The sequence below is a fragment of the Excalfactoria chinensis genome, chromosome 21 (genome assembly GCF_039878825.1).
Source record: "Excalfactoria chinensis isolate bCotChi1 chromosome 21, bCotChi1.hap2, whole genome shotgun sequence".
Classification (NCBI taxonomy): domain Eukaryota; kingdom Metazoa; phylum Chordata; class Aves; order Galliformes; family Phasianidae; genus Excalfactoria; species Excalfactoria chinensis.
In genome coordinates, this window is record NC_092845.1 from 5,457,906 (window position 1) to 5,476,461 (window position 18,556).

General features: G+C 51.1%; 1 protein-coding gene across 6 annotated transcripts in view; it reads left to right on the forward strand.

The window, feature by feature from the left end:
• KIRREL3 (kirre like nephrin family adhesion molecule 3) overlaps positions 1-18,556 on the forward strand; it is a 216,406-nt gene that overhangs the window by 170,632 nt on the left and 27,218 nt on the right. For all 6 annotated transcript variants that reach the window (XM_072354975.1, XM_072354977.1, XM_072354978.1 and 3 more), the window contains 2 exons: positions 3,412-3,561; positions 5,129-5,278. In XM_072354975.1, the coding sequence (XP_072211076.1) occupies positions 3,412-3,561; positions 5,129-5,278 (300 nt within the window). The remainder of the gene's footprint in view (positions 1-3,411; positions 3,562-5,128; positions 5,279-18,556) is intronic.

Below are 18,556 nucleotides of genomic sequence, written 5' to 3' on the forward strand. Positions count from 1 at the left end.
AGAGAACAAGGCAACGTTACAGAGCAGCACTGAAAAACAGGAACCACAGGTGCAAAATCCATTAAGGAAATATAAAGAGTTCTGAAGTGATTCTCTGTTTTGGTGGGGTTTTTTTTTCCCCTTTCTCTTTTTTCTTACACTTTCATGACATGCTTGTGACTTCATAGGGCTCCTGCTTGTGATATCTGAAAGCAGGGTTAGCATTACTGCTGGCTCGTTGTTCGCAGCAGGCGCTTTATTCTCCTGTTTTGTTCCCAGCATTTAAGATTTCAATAGCTGCACAAGTGCCCCCTGCTTTTGCCTTCAAGAGATTTCTCCAGGAGGGCAGGATGCAGCCAGGCCAGCGCAGCAGCTCCTGTGGTGTCCTGGGCTGCAAACAGCTCTTCAGGCCATGCAGCAAAGCCAGCAGCCAGCAGAGGATGGGATCTGGATACAAAGGGTCTCTGGTACCTTCTCCGCTGCCAGAGCCCCCAGACCCAACACTGGGACCCCAGAGGCATGGTTAGCATCTTGTCCGCATGCCCCTTGGTGGGGTTATTTGAGGGTTTTTTTCTCTAGTGGCTGGTTTTAACTCCAGTCTCTACAAGGATTTGGGGTTGGTTTGTGTCTAAAACCAGATTCCTATGGCTAATGCTGTTCCGTGCCAGGTAGGACTTCTTGTGGGCCCACAGCATCTCATGCAATGGGTGAAATCATAGAGCCAGAGGATGGTTTGGGTTGGAAGGGACCTTCGAGGTCATGCAATCCCAACCCCTTACAGAGCCCGTTCTGTTTTGGCTTTGGGACTGCAGAGCTCTGTTCTGAAGCCCAACTGCCAGGTTGTAATTATGCTGTAAAAGTTCATGGGGATGAAGAAGCCAAACTGGAACATTTCAGCCCACGTCCTTGCAGCTGAAACTACTCACTCTGCGTTTGTAGATCATCCTTTCCCAATTCCCTGTTTCCAGCTATTTGCTGTCAAGTATCTTATCTCCCTTAAAACTTTCTGCAAATTACTTGTTCCTTTGACATTAAGACATAAGACAGCTAAAAGCTGCATTGCGAGCAGCCCTCTGATCTCCCAAACCCAGTTAAACCCAGTAATCACGCATTAAGCTGATTTGAAGGCGAGTTGAGCTCTGCCTTTGGTACTCCTTATTTTGGCTTTTTATGGAGCAGCGTGGAGCGGGGCTGGGCCGGGTGCTGCTCTCTGTGTCCCTCTCCTCTCCCTCCTCTGCTGCCAGCATCACTCAGCCCTGAGATGGGTCCACGTGCTGTAAAGGTTCCCACAGACCATTTTTCACACTGAGCAAACAGAAGGAAGGACAGGACAGCAGACATATGTCGTGTTCTCACTCTAATTTCCCATGGCCGTCAGCTGCTCTCTAAACCAAATCAAGAAAGGAAAAAAGGGGGGGTTGAAAGCACAAGAAGGGCTTCGTTTCCAACAGCAATTACCAAACGAAGCCTCTGCTTAATGGGCATTTTCAGAGGGCACAGCCACCACTTTGTGCTGCTGCTTTCTCATTACGGCTCTTGTAGATCCCAGCTGACAAACTGATAATTCTGGCCTGTAAAACGATCTCTGTTTGGTGATTGCTGCGTTGCAGTGCTGTCCCTGCTTGCCCGGCTCACTTTGGGAATGGTTGGGATTATGGAGTGAGCCATGAAACGTAGTGAGTGGGTGAGAAATAGTAACACAGAATGCAGAGCCTCCTCTCCTAATCTCCTTTCTCCCATCCCTGTTTTTCCCATTATTTCAGTGCTGTGCATCCAAACTGTAGAGCTGTTAATATGAAATCTCTGCATCCCCATTCAGGTTTCTGGTGCTGTTGGGGCTCAGTGTGACCGCAGTGCATCCCAACAGGACAGTGACAGGGCAAGGAGGATGGCTTTAAAGGGGGAATTTAGTGAGATGTGATGCAGAGGGCAGTGGTGCCCTATCCCTGCAGGTGCCTTGGGCAGCCTGAGCTGGGGCTATGAGGAGACTCCCAACCCAACCGTAACTCTGTGATCTGATGACTCTGTGAGCCAGCTTCTCCCATGGCTGCTGTGGTTGGGTGTATGTAGCACAGCATCGCGCTGAGGTCCAGCACTGTGACCTCTGGGAGCACCCATGATGAAAAGCAGGCTGCCCTGCAAACATGAGAGCAGTGGAGTCTCTGAAATCCCTGGGAATAAGGTGCTGCAGGTGCATCTGAATTCACAAATATTTCCGCAGGGCTTTTCAATCTGCTGTGTAGAACTGGTAGGAATCCCCAAAGGATGGCTCTGCTCCTTCCCACGTATCCTCAGCTGGCTGGGAGCGAGTCAAGCTGCAATAAATTAAGTGAAATATAAGTATTCACAAGGGGAGCTTAGGCTGGTTTAGCTGCAGGAGTTGGAAAACGGCTGAGCTTTGCAGCTTTGCCCTGTAGGCAAGGCCCAGCAACTCCTTTGGAAACAAGTTTAGTTGCGAGAACTTGTGTCACACTTAACCTTGGTTTAGGATTAATCATCAGTCAATGATTAAATTGAGTTAATGCAAATTAGGATTGAATTGATCGAGGGTGGTTCGTGTGGAGGCTGTCCTGGTTTTAACGCATTGATTTTGAAGCACCTTTTCCTGCAGCCTGGTGTGATGGGGGGTATTGAGCTGTCATTGAGCTCTGGGTGTGAGTTTCCCATTCTGTGCTTGTTCCAGAGCAATAATTAACACCCAGCAGGGCTCCTGAGTGCTGAAGCCCTGAGGTGGCACAGCAAGGGGCAGTCTGATCTCTATTCGGATCTTTCCCTTCCCATGACTGAACACAGCTCAGATGCTCAGCAAATACAAAGCACTGCCCTCCGAGGTGCCCAGACACCAACAGAGCCTAAAATTGGGTAAGAGCGGGATATTTAAGGCTTCAGCATCAGACAGCAGTGCTGCATCCCCATGCAGTCCTCTGGGATAGCCCAGGTTCAGTTCAGGGATGCTTTGCAGGCATTTCTTCTTGCTCTTGTGCTATTCTCTTTGCAGGATGACAGATGTAGGCGTCAGCATTCACACCTCGCGCGACTGCAAAGCAGAGCACTCATTCTGGGGGAAAAGAAAGGAAAAAAGATTTAACACCCGTTATGGTTTTCAGTCATGACGAAGCGAAGGAAGGATGATGAATTTCAAGGGGTGAAAATAAAACATAATGCCAGCACTTAGCGCGCCCTGACGGGAAATGGGTTGGAGTGAACCAGCAAGGTTCTGGTGGAAAATGAGAGGCTTTGCCCCCTCGGGAGGTGTCAGACATCTCCATGGAGCAGAGGTGTCCCAAAGGCTTGGAGCTGTCACTGCATCCTTAAGGGATCATAGAACCGTGGCCACAAAGGTTGGAGTTCAGCCCCCTGCAGTCTGGTGCTGCTGCACCCCGAGGTGCCGCCGGGGTCTGACAGCCTCGTCCTCTCTCTTCCTTTCTCCAGGTCAAGCGTCCTCCTTCACGCAGCAGCCCCAGGACCAGGTGGTGATTGCTGGGCAGCCCGTGACGCTGCTGTGTGCCATCCCCGAGTACAATGGCATTGTGCTGTGGATCAAGGACGGGCTCGCCCTCGGCGTCGGACGGGATCTCTCCAGTAAGTGGTGGCACAGTGGTACCCAAGCAGGAGATGCTGCCTGGGAGCAGAGCTCGGGCCCTTACGTTGTCATTAATCACAGGTCGGGGTAATGGATGTTTGGGAACACCTCTGGAAAAATAAAGAGGGAAGGAGTGCTTGCCACGGGTGAAAGCCATTTCTCTTTAACAGCCTGAAAACAAATATTTGTTTTGAGAATAATGAGTGTTCTCATTGGAACTGCAGAACCCTCCGGCTGCACCCACACGAGCGTTCAGATTTGGAATGAGCAAAGCCTTGGCTGCAGCTCGAGGCCGGGCAGTTGGTTTCCCACAGGTGGGGGGGAAGGAGGTGTCTTGTTTCCAGAACCGGGCTGAAATGCTTCATAAGCACCAGCAGTGTCTGCTTTGGCTTCCTCAAAAATAAAAGGAAGTGTTTGGATAAATGTATTTATTGAGATCCAGCAGAGCCCTCAAGTCACAGTTTGGTAATAAAGCTCCTCAGATTTTGCTTTATTTAATCCCACTGTATGGGACTGTGAATGGCTTTCTTGCCACTGGAGAAGACTGGAGCAATTGTGGAGTGGAGATCCAATGTGTCCAATATATTTTACTGAAAAATACAATCAGTTTTTAAAACATTTCCTCCAAATGAAGGGGAAGGGCTCACATGAGCCAGCAGCCCCGCTGTGCAGAGCCAGCAGCAGCCAGAAACCAAGGGAGAAATCACGGTTCTCGGTCTCCAAGAGCCCAGCTTTCCTCTCAGCAGAATGCTGCCTCTCCTTTTCTTTGTGTTTGCTGTTGCTTTATTAATATGTGTAGAATGATCCATTTACCTGAGTGAGCAGTCCCTTCTTCAGACGTTTTTCAAAGCTCGGTGCCGCAGCTCTTACCCACCACAGAGCTGATCCTTCCCTATGAGACCCTGCAGCACGGATGGGTGACAGCAGCTCCACTGAAGTATGTGGCTCATGTGAACAAGTTCCACAATTAGCGGAGCTGGGGCTGCTTCAGCAAGAGGAACTGCCAGCTCGTGTGCTGCCGGCTCAGCCAGTCATCTAATTAGCTAAATACAAACAAACCCATCATTTGTATTTCTCGCGGTTCAGGAGAGCAAATCCTGCTGCTGATAGCTTGCGAAACAACAGAAACACGGGAGCGTGCCAGGCTGTCTGCACAGCACAGAGCATCAATCAGCAGCACGAGGAGGGACGCACTGACGGCCTCTTTCCTTCTGTGGTGCTTTGGGTGTCACGCTGAGCTGTGCATAGGGCAAGCTGCTCCATGGCAGGTCTGGGAGGACAGGGAAGTGGTCCTAAATCAGGGGATGCATTCACATCCCAGTGCTCTGCAGTGTCTGCTTTTGGCACTTCGAGTGTTAGGTTTCTTGATAGCCCAAGGTCAAGTTTGACCCATTCATCAACCAAGATTCTGCCTTGCCCCAGCTGTGTTTTGCCCCTTGGGAAATAAAGGCAAACCCTGGGTTATGTCAATCCCATCCCTTTTTCTAGGGATTTCATCTAGTTGAGCAAAACCTGGGTTCGAAATGCTACGGGAAGCTCATCTATCCGACCCTTTGCATCCTACAGGCTACCCCCGCTACCTGGTCGTAGGAGACCATCTGTCTGGAGAGCATCACTTGAAAATCCTGAGGGCTGACCTCCAGGATGACGCTGTCTATGAGTGCCAGGCCATCCAAGCGGCCATCCGATCCCGACCGGCCCGGCTGACCGTCCTTGGTAAGTCTGCTGCTCCCATCACTCACAGCTTTTTTCTGGGCTTCCTGTCCAGAGGTGTTTTGTTGCTGAGTCAGGACACTCTGGAGAAGAGCCCGTGGTGAGAGCAATGTACTGTGATCCCAAATGTGACAGCAGAGAGAGCAGGGCTGTTGTTGGAAGGAGTAGCTTGGGCATGGCGTTTAGTATTTCAGCTCTACAAATACAGGGGCACTCACACACGTGCAAGGGTATTGGTGGTGTAGCAGAGATGCTCTTTCACAGCCTGAAGCAGTGAAGGAGCACCTGGTGGGAAGGCAGGGCCAGCCCAGGGCAGCTGATGTGCATGCAGTGTACTGGGTGATGGAAGGGCTGGAGCCAGGATCCATCCCTTCATAGCCTTCATTTAAGGGCTGGCAACGGAGGTGAGGGGATCTTGCTGGAGATCCCAGCCTTCCTGAGACCTTCCTAAGGTAAGCAGCTCTTTTCCTTCATTTCTGTACCTGTGGCTGCTGCTAAGGCACTAGTTCTGTCTGCAGGTTTGTCATCAGTATCCAAGAAAACAAGTTGTCATTTCAGGTCTGTGATGTCCCCTCTACCACTCTGCCCAGTCCCTACCCCCAAACTCCCCTCCTTGGCCTGCTAACACTGATGGTTTCCATTTGACTCATCCTTCTGCTCGATGAAGCAGCAGCTCCAAGTCCCAGCATGGCCCCGTATGGGAACAAAGCTTCCGTCAGCCCCTACAAGCTGTGCCTCCTCCTTCTGCTGCGAAGTCAGGAGACGTTGTTGGAGCCAGACAAAAGAAATAATGTTATTTAATTAGAGCTAAAGATTTCAAAACTAATTTAGTCCCAGGGAGCACAGGCGTACGTCAGCGCTCTGAGTGTTGATTGAGCAGAGAGATGCTTTTGTGGATCAAAAGGAAATCGTTATTATCTTTGGGGTTATGGAATGTGTTGAATAGATGGTAGTTAATGTTTATGTGCGTATACATGGTAGCTGCTAATTGGTACATTTACCTAAGATGTTCAGCAACTTATGTTTGCAGCGTGTTTTCCTTTTAGGAAAATTAAAGTTGGAGCATATTTAGAGTAAACCCAATCAATGAGAGGATGGGGCTCTGCAGCCTGCTGGTTCCTATTGCTCCTGCTGGATGTGTGCCTGCAGATGCTCTGGGGAAACTTAGGGCTGGTTGGGGGGGAAGGAAGAGGACACGAGGTGGGAAGATACTTCCATCCACTGCCCACTGCTGGGAGCTGGCACTGTCTCCCACTACTCAGCTGCAGTAGCCGTGGGCAGTATGTGTGTGAGGTGCACTGCTGGGTTGTTTCACCCCATCCTCCTCTGACACATCCAGGCTGTATCCTCTAGAGCATACTTTGCTCACCTGGCTTTCCGCATGGGTTGGTGCTGCTTTGTCCGTTCTTGCCAGCTTTTCCACTTCCTTGCTATCAAGAAATCCCTTAATGCCTCAGAATTCAGATTCCAACTGCTGTCATTCATGTCTGACAACAGCTCTACGGGGCTGCTGTCTCCTACTCCCCTGCTCTGATGCAGAGTTACACCATATTTTAATTAAATATTTAAGGTTTTGTCACATTGTTTTCAAGTCTACATGGTTAAATGTAGTGGAACGGATCATTCCATAGCCTTGGAAGTCCAAGCACTCAAACAGATGAGCCTATTGGTGTCATTGGCATTGGAAGAAGTCTTGTATTTGTGGGATCTCAGGGACAGGCACTGCTTGGGAACCCAGCCAACCCATCCTGAAGCTGATGGGGCCCCTTTCTGTGTCCTCCCATCGCCCCAGGACGATTCCAGGGCACTGTCATTCCTGAGGACATCTGTCCTACAAGGAAGGCAGTGTAGGGACGGGTGGTAGGATGGGGTTTGGGAGCTGCAGAGCCAGTCATCTGTCCTTGGAAAGGATAGAGGGACTCAGAGCAGCTTGGAAGATGCACTGTGAGCTCCCCAGACCACGTGCTGGGAGGGCGGGGGCTGTTGGGTTGATTTCAAAAGCCACAGGAGGTCTATTTGCTACCTGGTACGTCTTTAATGGCAGGGTTTCTTAATTTATGATCTCTTTAACCAAGCTGGGGGTATTAATTAAATAAAGTAAGAGCCTGATTAGGACTTGGAGAAATTTAAAAATATAATCAGACAGCAATCGAGCGAAATTGCAAAGCAAACACTTCGGCTGTAACCACATGAGAGTTCCCTCCGGTCTTCCATCAAAGCTGGGAGCAGGGAGGGCAAATACAAGAGATTATATAGCCAACAGATGTGTGTTGTTAAAATATGCATCTGCCAGCCGTGTAGCTGGAGGAGCCGCAGGGATGGCTTGTGGAGCCTTCTGCACCCGGGGGACCGTGAAGGAACTGGCGGCCCCACCAGCCAAGCTGGGATTTGCAGGCACGTTAATTAGTGTTGAGTTCCCAGCTCTTGGATGCAACCAAGCGAGGAGAAGCTGGGAAGAGAGGGAGGAAAAGGGGGGCACGGGGTGAGCCTCGGCAGTAGGAGGGTGAGAAAAGGAACCAGGAACCAGAATGTGGGAATTTGAAGGCTCCAGGTGGTGAAATGTGGGAATTCAATGGCTGTGTGGTTCTGTGTGCCACCATGGGGAAAGGGTTGGCCCTGGGGAGGCATTGCAGCCTGGTGGTGGCCATAAGTGGGGGACCACGGGGCTGAGCAGTCAGCTGATAGCAGTTAACTCATACGTCACCTTCCGTTGCCTCAGTTCTCCCCCTCCGTGGCTCCTCCCAGCCTTAATTCTGCCTCCGTGTGCATCCCATTAGAAATGAAGCTTTCTTAAATCAACATGAATTATTGAACAGTACAGATTAAGTTAATTTGAAGTGAGAGCTCCTGCCTTAGAAGATGGCACAAGGCAGGGGTGGGAAGACAGGAAGGTCGCCGCGATGCCACGCGGTTCCCGTTCAGCCACAACCCTTTTCCTCTTCTTTTTTCAGCCTCTTGTTTTATTGAAATGTTTCCTTCCATCCCAGCCTCAACAGCCCCCCCCCAGCAGAGCAGAGTGAGCTGTTTCTATTACCAGAATGATCACTGGCAGCTCGAGACATCTGCGTTTCCCAGCTTTCCTGCTCTTTAGCAGAGTTTGATCAGAAAATGAAGAGGTTATGGCCCAGGAAAGGCCATTTTTCAGTCTTAGTTTGTAATGCCAAGCTGCAGTGAGAAACTGGAACAGGGGCTGTTTCAAAGCGTGAACCGGTCCAACCTGGAACTATCTCAACTCTTTTCCTTTGCTTTTTAACAGAATTAAATTCTTTGAATGCAAAATTCAGCCTGAACCAGCATGTAGAGTCAGAATGTCAATGTGGAACAAAAAAAAAGAAGGGATAGAAACGCAATCGTTTTCTTCCTGATAGCCTGAAAAGCCTTGAAACAGTTTCTGTCTCCATGAAGCTGCCTTCTCTGCTGGGAATTTTTTCAGTGGCAAAACAGTAACCGGGTCTGCTGAGAATGAAACAGCAACATCAAACAATCGAGCGCAAATCCCAAATAACTTAAATGTTTGATGCTGTGTCTGAGCAGCTTAAGTTTACAGCGCTCAGAGCCGGCTCAGAGCCTGCAATGGGGGAGGGGGGCTGTCCTGAGGGTGAGGTGGGTGCTGAGCTCCCTGGTGCAGGAGGATGGGGGGCAGCCCAGTGAGCGCTGCTTTCTTGCCTTGGAAGGGCATCCTAGGGATAGCATCAACTGGTTTAGCCCATCTCACAGCATCGTGGTGTTGGGTTCATGCTATGTGGGCACGCCTCCTTTGTTACCATGGTTTAATGTCTTATTGATCACACTCTTGACACGTGTAGGGGACTGTAAACAGGGCTTGATTTCCTGGTAAAGCTGCATCCACCCTTCTCCTGCCTTCTTCACACTGATGTAAAGATGGGGTAGCTCAGGGCTTTTGTAAGCACAAGCCTGGAGTGATTATCTCACACTATTTTATGGACAAACCTGCAGAATTCAGGCTTCTTCCAAGCCCTGTACCCTGGGGTTAGGTGAGGCTGTCTTGTGCTGTAGGTAAATTAATGGATAGCGCTGGGGACACAGAGCCAGGTTGGATGCTGAAGGGAGAATTGGGCAACTGGCAGCTCATCTCTTCTCTCTGGACTCTGTCCCTTGGTCTTCCAGCAATGCCACCTCCCATCAAACTTCACCTTGCCTCTGTCCTCAGCACTCCTACCCGCGTGCTGAAGAGTGAGCAGCCAGTAAATGGGAGGCGACGCATTTAGGAATGATTAATGTCAGGATTCTTGCACTGAGCTGTGATTTCTTGTCTCGATGCAGGGAGGGCCTGACCTGTACATTTAGCAAGCACGGAACATTCAGCTCTGCCATGGAGAGTCTTGTGCTCTGTACTGAGCTGATGGATGCCATGCTCATAGAGCTTGTGGAAAGCCCTCTTTGCTTTGCACACCCACACATCTCTCCCTATTCCCAATCACAAAATCCCCCCATCTGTACCCTGCACACGCTCCCCTGCATCTGCATCACACACATCTCCTGCATCCCTCCCCACACACAGGCTGCAGTGCTGTGGGGTTGGGCATCACGTGTAGGTTGTTAGCGACCTGACACCAGCATTGCTGCTGTCCCCTTGGCAGCTGGCAGAGAGCAATGAGCCCCTCGGAGCGTGACATCCCTGCAGCAACAGCCCCCGCTTCCCCATCGATCCCCCCAGATGAAAAATGAGCCCGAGGCTTTGCAAGGGCAGGGATGGCCAGGAAGCAGGAAAGGCTGTGGGAGAGGCTGCAGGAAAGCATCAGGTGCTCCTGCTGCCCGCCAGCTCTGGGGCTGAGTGTCAGTTTCCATACCCCCCCAAGGCCAGGACAGAGATTGCCTGGGGCTTAACGTCACACCTAGGTAATCATATTGTGATTCACCCATGGGTGTCCTTTGTGATTGATGGAAAATAGCCTCACCCCAGGGAAATCCATCTCATGCTAAGGCAGATGTTGGACAAATGGTCCTCTGGCATTCGGCATTAAGGATGCTCAAGTTAGTGGCTGATGCCTCCCATCCATCTGGGATGGGTGAAAGCACCCCAAGACCCAGCCTTTGCCCCTCACTCCCTCACTGTGATGTCCAGACACTGGTGGCTCTCCATAGCCACAGCTGCCATGAGATGAGGACTGTGCTCAGGCTGGGGTTTGCAATGTGGGACAAGGATGGGGTGCAGGGCTTAGCACAGATACTGCTCTCAACCCTGAGCTCAGCAGGTGAGTTGGGGGAGTCGTGGCAAATCATGGATTTAACACCTCTGATGAATCTCCATTGCAGCATGAAATGAGAAAGGAAAAGGTAGCTAAATGGAAGATCTCCCCTGGGCAGCAGGAGGCTGCAGCTCTGGAGTGCTGGGGAAAACAAAAAAATACACAAGGAAAAGAAAAACAGGAGCTAGGGAAACCTTGTTTCCTTTAACTAAATACTGCAGAGCCCTTGTAGGTTGGGAGGGACCTGGGCTCAGACCCATGGATATCAATCAGAGCTCTCCAGCTCCATCTCTTCTGCTTATTATGACCAGGGGAGATGAAATTCCATGAGTCCCTCTGAACTTTGGTGCTCTGTCATTGTACCACGGAGGCTGATACCAGCCATCTCCTTTTGGGAAGTGTCAGTGGAGCTGCATGACCTTGACTGAATCCTTCAGGCTCAGATCCTGTAGAAAGGAAGAAAGTAGAAGCTGCAGGCAGCCTGGGGCTGTAAGCACAGCGCTGGTTGCAGTATGGCCAACATCCAAAAGAAGGCAGTTCCGTGCATTCAGTTTTCTGGGGCTGGGCAGAAATGATGCTGAGTTGTGATTTCGGCCACAGGTATCTGTATTCTTTTAGTCATAAATCATGCAGCCCTGCTGCATGGGGATGCTTTCAGGTGCTCACCCCCAGCCGTGCTGCAGGACACTGCTCACAGAGGGTTCAAATAGCACAGGAGTGCCCGAGCAGCCCCAACAGCTGCTTCTTATTCAGGTTTGTTGCTAGGGGAGCCTGTGCAGCTTCCTCGTGGTGGGCGAGAAGTGACTTTCAAGTCAAGAGGCAGCATGCAAAATTGCAGAGGGAAAATAAAGCCTTTTATGACAGCACGTTTAATTGCTAACAAAGGCAAAAAAAAAATCACCCCTCTCACGTTTGGTTCAGCAGCTCCAGCCCAGACAGCAGCTGCCCCGCACGCCTCCAATTCCAACTGGTGGGCTGAAAAGATGCAGAAGGTATTTAATGATAATGATAATGATTTACATTTATATAGTGCCTTGCATCCATTGGGATCACAAAGTGCTTTATGTATCTATGGATAGAAATATACCGGAGAAGAAGCGCTGCATCCATCCCCAAATCACAGCTGCTTTCACTGCTCTGGGGCGGGCTGTGCTCTCCTCCCACTTGCTGTGGCACTTGGGGTGCCACGCGGTAATTCTGCAATAAAACCAGGTGATAAAACCACTTTAAGAACAACAATGTCATAAAAAGGAGAACCCTGGCTGTCATAAAGCTGCATGCAGCAGAACAGGAGGGGAGAAGGTTATAAATAGGGATCATCGTTGGCATGAAAGCAGCTTCGAAGGAGGGAAGTCTGAGAGCTGCGCGGGTCCGGGTGCTCCTCCAGCAGAGCAGGCTCCTCCTGGAGCTGTTGGGCTCCACGACCTAGGAGGCCTTTTCCAACCCGTTCCCAGCAGCCTGCCCCTCTCAGTGTTGTTCAGCAGCGCCTTGCAGCTTCCCAAGCGCTCAGCTCCAGGTTGGTGGCTGGTGAAGGCAGCATTATCAGCCCAGGAGGGCACAGCTCCTCCTCCTTATCCACGCTCCCATCTTATCTAAACAGGTTCAGGTGGCAGAGCCAAGAGAAGGAAACAATTAAGCAAAAGACAGCTGAAACGCCGACGTTATTTCTTAAACGGCCCAAACCTTTTACCTCAAGTGTTTGTTTTTCATTTACTTTTTTTGTTACGGTGACACATTACAGGGGAGAAATGGGCTTCTCCACATTATCTCACCCATCCACACACACAGAACCCCCCCCTCCTCCTCCCCACCAAAATATAAATCTATTTTAACTGGTCCTGTTGGCAAGACGGAGAAATAATTAAGGCGAAGGTGGCTGAAATGTTGATGTTATTACTGTAATGCAGCCGCCTGTTTAGGTTCTGTGCCGATGAAATGCAACCAGGGGAAAATCAGTTTTAAAGATTGCCTCCCCGAGATGCAAATTGAGGAGTGGAAACCATGTAGTCAGGAAGAAATGGTCTCAAACCAGGAAACATTTCAAAGTCGGTGACAGTCTCTTAGGGGCTTTTAAGACCACAATTTACCTTTTGACTGCATTCTATTTTCTCTGAAATCCTTTATTTCCCTCTTATTTATTGACTGGAGAGACAGCACAAAAACGAGAAAGTGATTCTCCAGCCGCTGGTCTTAAAAATCCATAGAAGAAAATTATTCTCCAGGGGGCATTTTTTTCGGTGTTGTTGGGCGCTCGCTCGCTTGCTTGATTTTCTTTTAGCACTCTCTGTGAACCGGCGCTTAATTGAATCACTTTGCACAGAGCTGGGAAGCGGTCGGGGTCGGTGCTGCGAGCAACAAGGGATCGTGGTGGGAGGATTGGGAGTCCAGCAGCACCCAACCACGGTGCCACGGGATCTCATCTCCCACAGGGCAGGAGCTGGAGGCTGGGGGCAGCTCTGCTGCAGGGGGAGCAGCTCCTGGCCAGCATCCCCACACCCAACTCTTGGATTAGAATCCATCTCCTGGATGAGCATCCCTCAGAGATTAACATCCCTCCTGGATTAGCATCCATCGCCTTGATGAGCATCTCTCTGGGATTAGCATCCCCCCATGCCCACCCCACTGTTTGAGCATCCTCCTCCTGGATGGGCACCCTTCTCTTAGATCAGCATCCTTTTCTTCAATCCACATCCCTCCCAGGCCAACATCCCTCTCTTGGGTTAATACCCTTCTCCTGGAAGTCCTTCACTCTCTTGTTCTTGCATCCCCCCCAGATTGGCACCCCTCTCTCTGCAGTAGCACTAAGGATGGGGATGAACCACCCCACCATTTGTTTGCACTTCACACCATGCAGAGCAATCCTGGTGCGTTCCCAGGTGCTCATCTTCAATCCTTCCCATTCTGCTCCTCTTCCCAAAGCATCTCCAACTCCAGCAGAGTGCCCCCGAGGATGCACCCCCAGCACCTCAGTCGCTGTGCTCACAGCACCCTCTCCTGTCTCAGCTGCCTGCACTGCATTTCCAGCTCTCTTCTTTGCACACTGGTATCCTGTGCACAGGGTGAGGCTGCAGGTCCAGAACCCAGCACTGCTCCTCGAGCTCTGCAGCACTGCTGGGAGAACTGGGGCATATTTAACTAAAAGCCATTTCTAGCAGAGGTTTGTTATAATTACTAATTAGATCTGGTTATAATTATCTCTCTCTGCAATCCCATACCTGCCACAGAACAGCTCCGCTTCCTCCTAACAATTAGCAGTGAAACTCTTTTATGATGCGCCGGGTGATTACATTGCAATCGCCGTGCTGACTTATTAAAGAAGGGCTGATATTTACAGAAGAACAAATTAGGCTAAAATTAACTAGAGTAAATGAAGAATACTGGCTTTCTCATCTGCTTCCCTTTCTTTCCTGCCTCTGGGCTCACTCCTGATGCTCTCAGTACAGAACTGAAGCCTTAAGTCTTCGGGAGAGGAAGAATATCTCAAAGCAAATGAATGAGTTTGGTGCAGTGGGGATGTGCTCAAAGAAGAGCAGCCAGGGGGGGGATCCCCTCCCAGTTTGCTTTGAAAACTTGGGTGACTGGTCTTAAAGAGGGGTTCGTGCAGGGCCAGGTGGCATCAGGACAAGTTGCATGGGGGAGAGCAGACAAGGGCATCCCAGGGCTGCACCTGTGGGACTGAACCTCTCTGTACTGCATACGCAGAGCTGTGTGGCTACTGATAACCAGCTTCAGAGGGCCGAGACGTGTCAGCACTGGGAACATTGTGATTGATCGCGGCAGGGCTGTGCTGGCTTCCTTCAGAACATCTGGCCCTGGCCAGTATCAGAGATAAGGCAGTGCTGTGCATTGATCAACCCCATCCAATGCGTCCCGGCTTCATCCGTAACGATTTGCTGTGCCCTTTATTGCTTTGCGTGGCTGAAGGACGGAGCGCTGCGCTGAGGTGCAGCCTTGGCTCTATGGCTGATTCATGGCAAAGCTGAAGTCAGTCACTGATGGGGGATTTTGGGGTATGGGGCTGGGAAACTCTACCACTCCCTGGGGCATCCTACAGCCCTCCATGCCACCCTAAAGCCATGCATGTATCTTCACTCCAAAATACATCTCCCTCCTCCTCCCCAGCCCCTGTTATGGTTGGTCGCCGTGGCCTTTAGGAAAGCAAGGAGAAGGTGGTGGGGGCAGAGGGCCGTGCTCCAGGTGTGTCCCATCATTGGTGTCTTTCCAGATGGGGACACCCAGCTCCCATCTCAGCACAGCAGTGTGGATGCAGGGCGACATGCAGTGCGGTTGTGCATCCCTGAGGCTGAGCCTCAGTTTCCCCTCGCTGTGCACCCACATTGCACCGTGCTCAATGGGAACTGCTCCATCAGCCCTGATGGATTTGCTGGCTTGGTGTTTTCTTTTCAGCTGGAAGAGGAAATGTGGAGTTTGTTGCTCTTTGTGCCGAGAATCTTTCAAGCGGGCGATCAATACCCGGGCAGCCACCTGTGTGCTTTGTCAGAGCTCGGAGGGGCTGCGAAAACTTCTGCTTTTTCCTCATAGAAAAGGTTTTTTCAGTAGAATACAAATGCTCGCTTATCCCGTGTCAGATCCGCTTGTGTTTCCTCTGACAGCCCTTGCAGCCAGAAATTGGGTTTAATCCCAATGGGGATAGAAAAGCCCAATATTTAAAGATTGTTCATTTGCTGGATGGGAACTGAGATCATTAATGGGACGGGGGGGGGGGGGGGGGGAACACTGTAGGAAATCTTAGCTCGGAGGTTTGCAATGTGAGGAGGGTCCGTGCATTGCAGACAGGTAGAGCCAGCAGGAGGGCTGTGGGAGGCACAGAGCCGTCCCCCTCCTGTATCTCTGTCCCCTGTGTGGGATGGAGGGGCTGTATGGCTGCTGAGCCCACCCACACTCTCGCTGCCTCCAACACTCACCAAGCAAATAGGACCGAGGGAGAGATGCACTATTTAAACTTTCATCACTATTTTTCTCCCTTGCTCCCCTTGTTTCTTTTGATTTATTTTTCAGCGTGTTTTCCCCAGGCTGTATTGCCTGCATCTTTTTCCTCTCCTCCTTCCCTCTGCCGGGCAGCTTCCAGAGAGCGCTCTGCATCCTGCAGGCTGCCCACAGCCCCATCCTATTGCCAGCCCTCCCAGAGTGCAGCAGGGACTGGGAAAGCTCTGGACTGTGGGGCACTCAGATACCAAGCAGCTCACAGGCAGGAATGCCCCTCAGATGAAGGATGCAAAGGGAAATCTGACTGACCCCATCTGCAGACTCAGTGCTGTCCCGCTGCCATCAGGTCCCTTCTTCCTTACCTGCCAGGCTCCTCTGCAAAGGAATTGCAATGCTAGCTCCATTTTACTGCCTGTGTCCAACTATTCCTTCTTATTCCCTTCTCCCAGCCTTCCCCAGCCCGTTTACCACAGCCAGATGGACTTTCTCCCATTCTCATTTTATTTGGTAGAATGAAGGCAACTTCATTTGCTCCCACCTGGCAGGGAAGCAGCTCAGGTCATCCCTTGCTCCATCCCTGTTCTGAAGGGGCATGCATCTTCCCAGGAGACTGCAGGTCACACTCTGCTCTTTGCAGGCTGCAAGTCTGGTCCTGGAACATGAGGTTGGACCTGCAAGGGTTTGCTTTGCAGAATGCTCCAGCCAGCAAGCAGCTGCATGCAGATCAGGACAGTGCCCGCGTACGCTCACTCTGAGCAAGTGTAGCATGATGCCCTCATAAGCTTGACTTGTCTACAAGAGGCAAACATGCCTCCTTGACAAGCCTGCAGTGCACATCTGAATACACAAACACTTCTCTGTGCCAGAGCAAAGCCTCTGGGTCCCTCTGGCTGCCACTGAGGGCAGGGAGGGTCCTGGGGGTGGCACCCAGCAGCAGGCTGGGATGCTCATAGGGTGCTCAGCCCCTCTGCTTTGTGGCTGGCAAACAGCTGTTTTGTGATAGCTGCAGGCATCTGTTTCTGGCCTCACGCAGAGCCCTGAACACCACCTGGGCCTCCCCAAAGATGAGCAGCACATCAGCAGCCCTTCCCCAGGGAGGTGTTGGGCTCAATGGGGGCACACATCTCATAGCAGCTCAATATTCCTTCCAGCATGTCACACACAGCACTCCTCGGAGGCCACTCAGCAGCTGCTGCTCCATCCCAGCACCGGGTGCCGTCCCCACTGGGAGCACTTTGGGTGGGATGCTGGCACTGCCTGCAGGAGGCTTTGTGCACCCTGGCCCAGCAGCCAGGAGATGCTGGCAGCCACACAAAAAGGCAGTCAGCATTAATTAGGAAGCAGTGCTGGCGGCTGGAGGGCCTTTTGCTTTCCCTGCTTGCAGGAGGAGACTCCTGCCCACAGGATCTTGTTATCTCAATAAATATTGAGGGCAATTGAGGCTCCGTCTGCCTGCTGCAGAGCTGTCCAGCTGCCCAATGGCCAGCAGCATGCAGACATGAATGCTCATTCTTGGTCAGAGAAGTGCTAGCCTTGGGTACCAGCTCAGTGCTAGAGATCCTGTGTAGTGCCATTGCTTAATCACACAGGTAAAGCCTGCAGGCAGAGCTGGGTACAGGAAGGCCTGTAACTCACCACCTGGTGGAAGTGCTGTGCTTTGACAGAAAGCTGTGGTTCTGATGATGGGAAACTTGGCATGTTTTCTTCTGCAAGTTTTGTTTATGGTCAGAAAAAGAGCAGATCTTCCTTTGGAGAGACCCCCCCTCATTCATCTTGCCCAGCTCTGCCCATGGGGTGCAGTGATGGCCACAGCCGTGCTCTGCTCATCCATCCCTGCTCTTATTCCTTGTTGATGTTCCAGTCATGTGCAGGTTAACTCCCTGCTGTTTGCTGTCAGGATTAAGAAGCCCACAACCCCAAACAGCTCATCCTATTTATATCCCTGCGTTAATCAGGAAGGCTAGCATTTCTACCTCTACGTGATTAAAAATTAGGAGACCAGATTCTGTACTGGTGCCTTATAATAACAACAATCCTGGGAGCGCAGGATGAATAATGGATCACGGCTCTGCGCTGCCGGCTCCGCGCTTCCCTTTATTCCTTCCCCTCTTCATCTTCTGATCTTCTCCCATCTCCAGCCTGGGGAAGGCGTGCATCCCCCTTCACTTTACAGGAGTTAGGGCTGTTGGGAGACATCACTGATTGCAGCCCCTCTCCTCCCATACTTAGTGAGCCTGGAAACCATGGATAATGCATGGCCATGTGGGTACCTGGGGATGAGAACCACTTGAGAAGCATCAGTCAGGATCTGTTCTCTCCTTTCCTCTTCCTCACCCCTTCGGCAGCTCCCAGGTCTCACTGCTAATCCAGTGGGGCAACAGAAGCAACGCCTGTTGGAAAAGTGGGTTTGCTGGCATGGGGAAGTCATACCTGAGGGGGGCTGTGATGTCCCACAAGCTCCATCAGCAGCGTTATGCTGGCACTGCAGAAGGATGCTCTGGGCTGGGGGGAGCAGCCACTGGCAGGACATCAGCCAGGAGCCTTCAGCATCCCTATGAGAGTCCCTTCATTTCATTCTGAAAGGCTCTTCAGAGCAAGGCTGGTGGGCTGGGCTTCTTCCTTGTGCACAAGATGAGTTTCCAATATTTCACAAGCTGAGGTCAAATTCAATTAATAGCTTCAGTGAGGGGGAAAAGAACGGCTGGAAAACATGCTGAGGTTTTTGGTGGGTATTTTTTGAAAGTGGTATAAATGCATTCAGTGCAATGGCTGCTTTTTATAAAGTAAAAGCACTTCCTTAGTAGTTAAACAGCACCAGAGCGAAGCACAGCTTCCACATCCTCCTGTTCCGGGGCCTGATGCAGTTTGACTAACCCCAAAAACACAGATTTTCACCTTTTTCTCTCTTGTTGCCTGAGAAATACACATTCAGGATCCATGTGGGAAAGCTTTTTTCCTCCAGTTCTTGGGTTCCACCCGTTGAGCTGAAAAATCCCATTACTCACCACGTTTGGCAGATGCCTGTGTGAGCAGCCTGGTGTGCAGGCAGCACATCTGCTCACTGCAAGCCCTGTGCTGAGGTGGGCGGTCACCTCCGGGTTGTCAGAGAGCATAATCCCCTTCC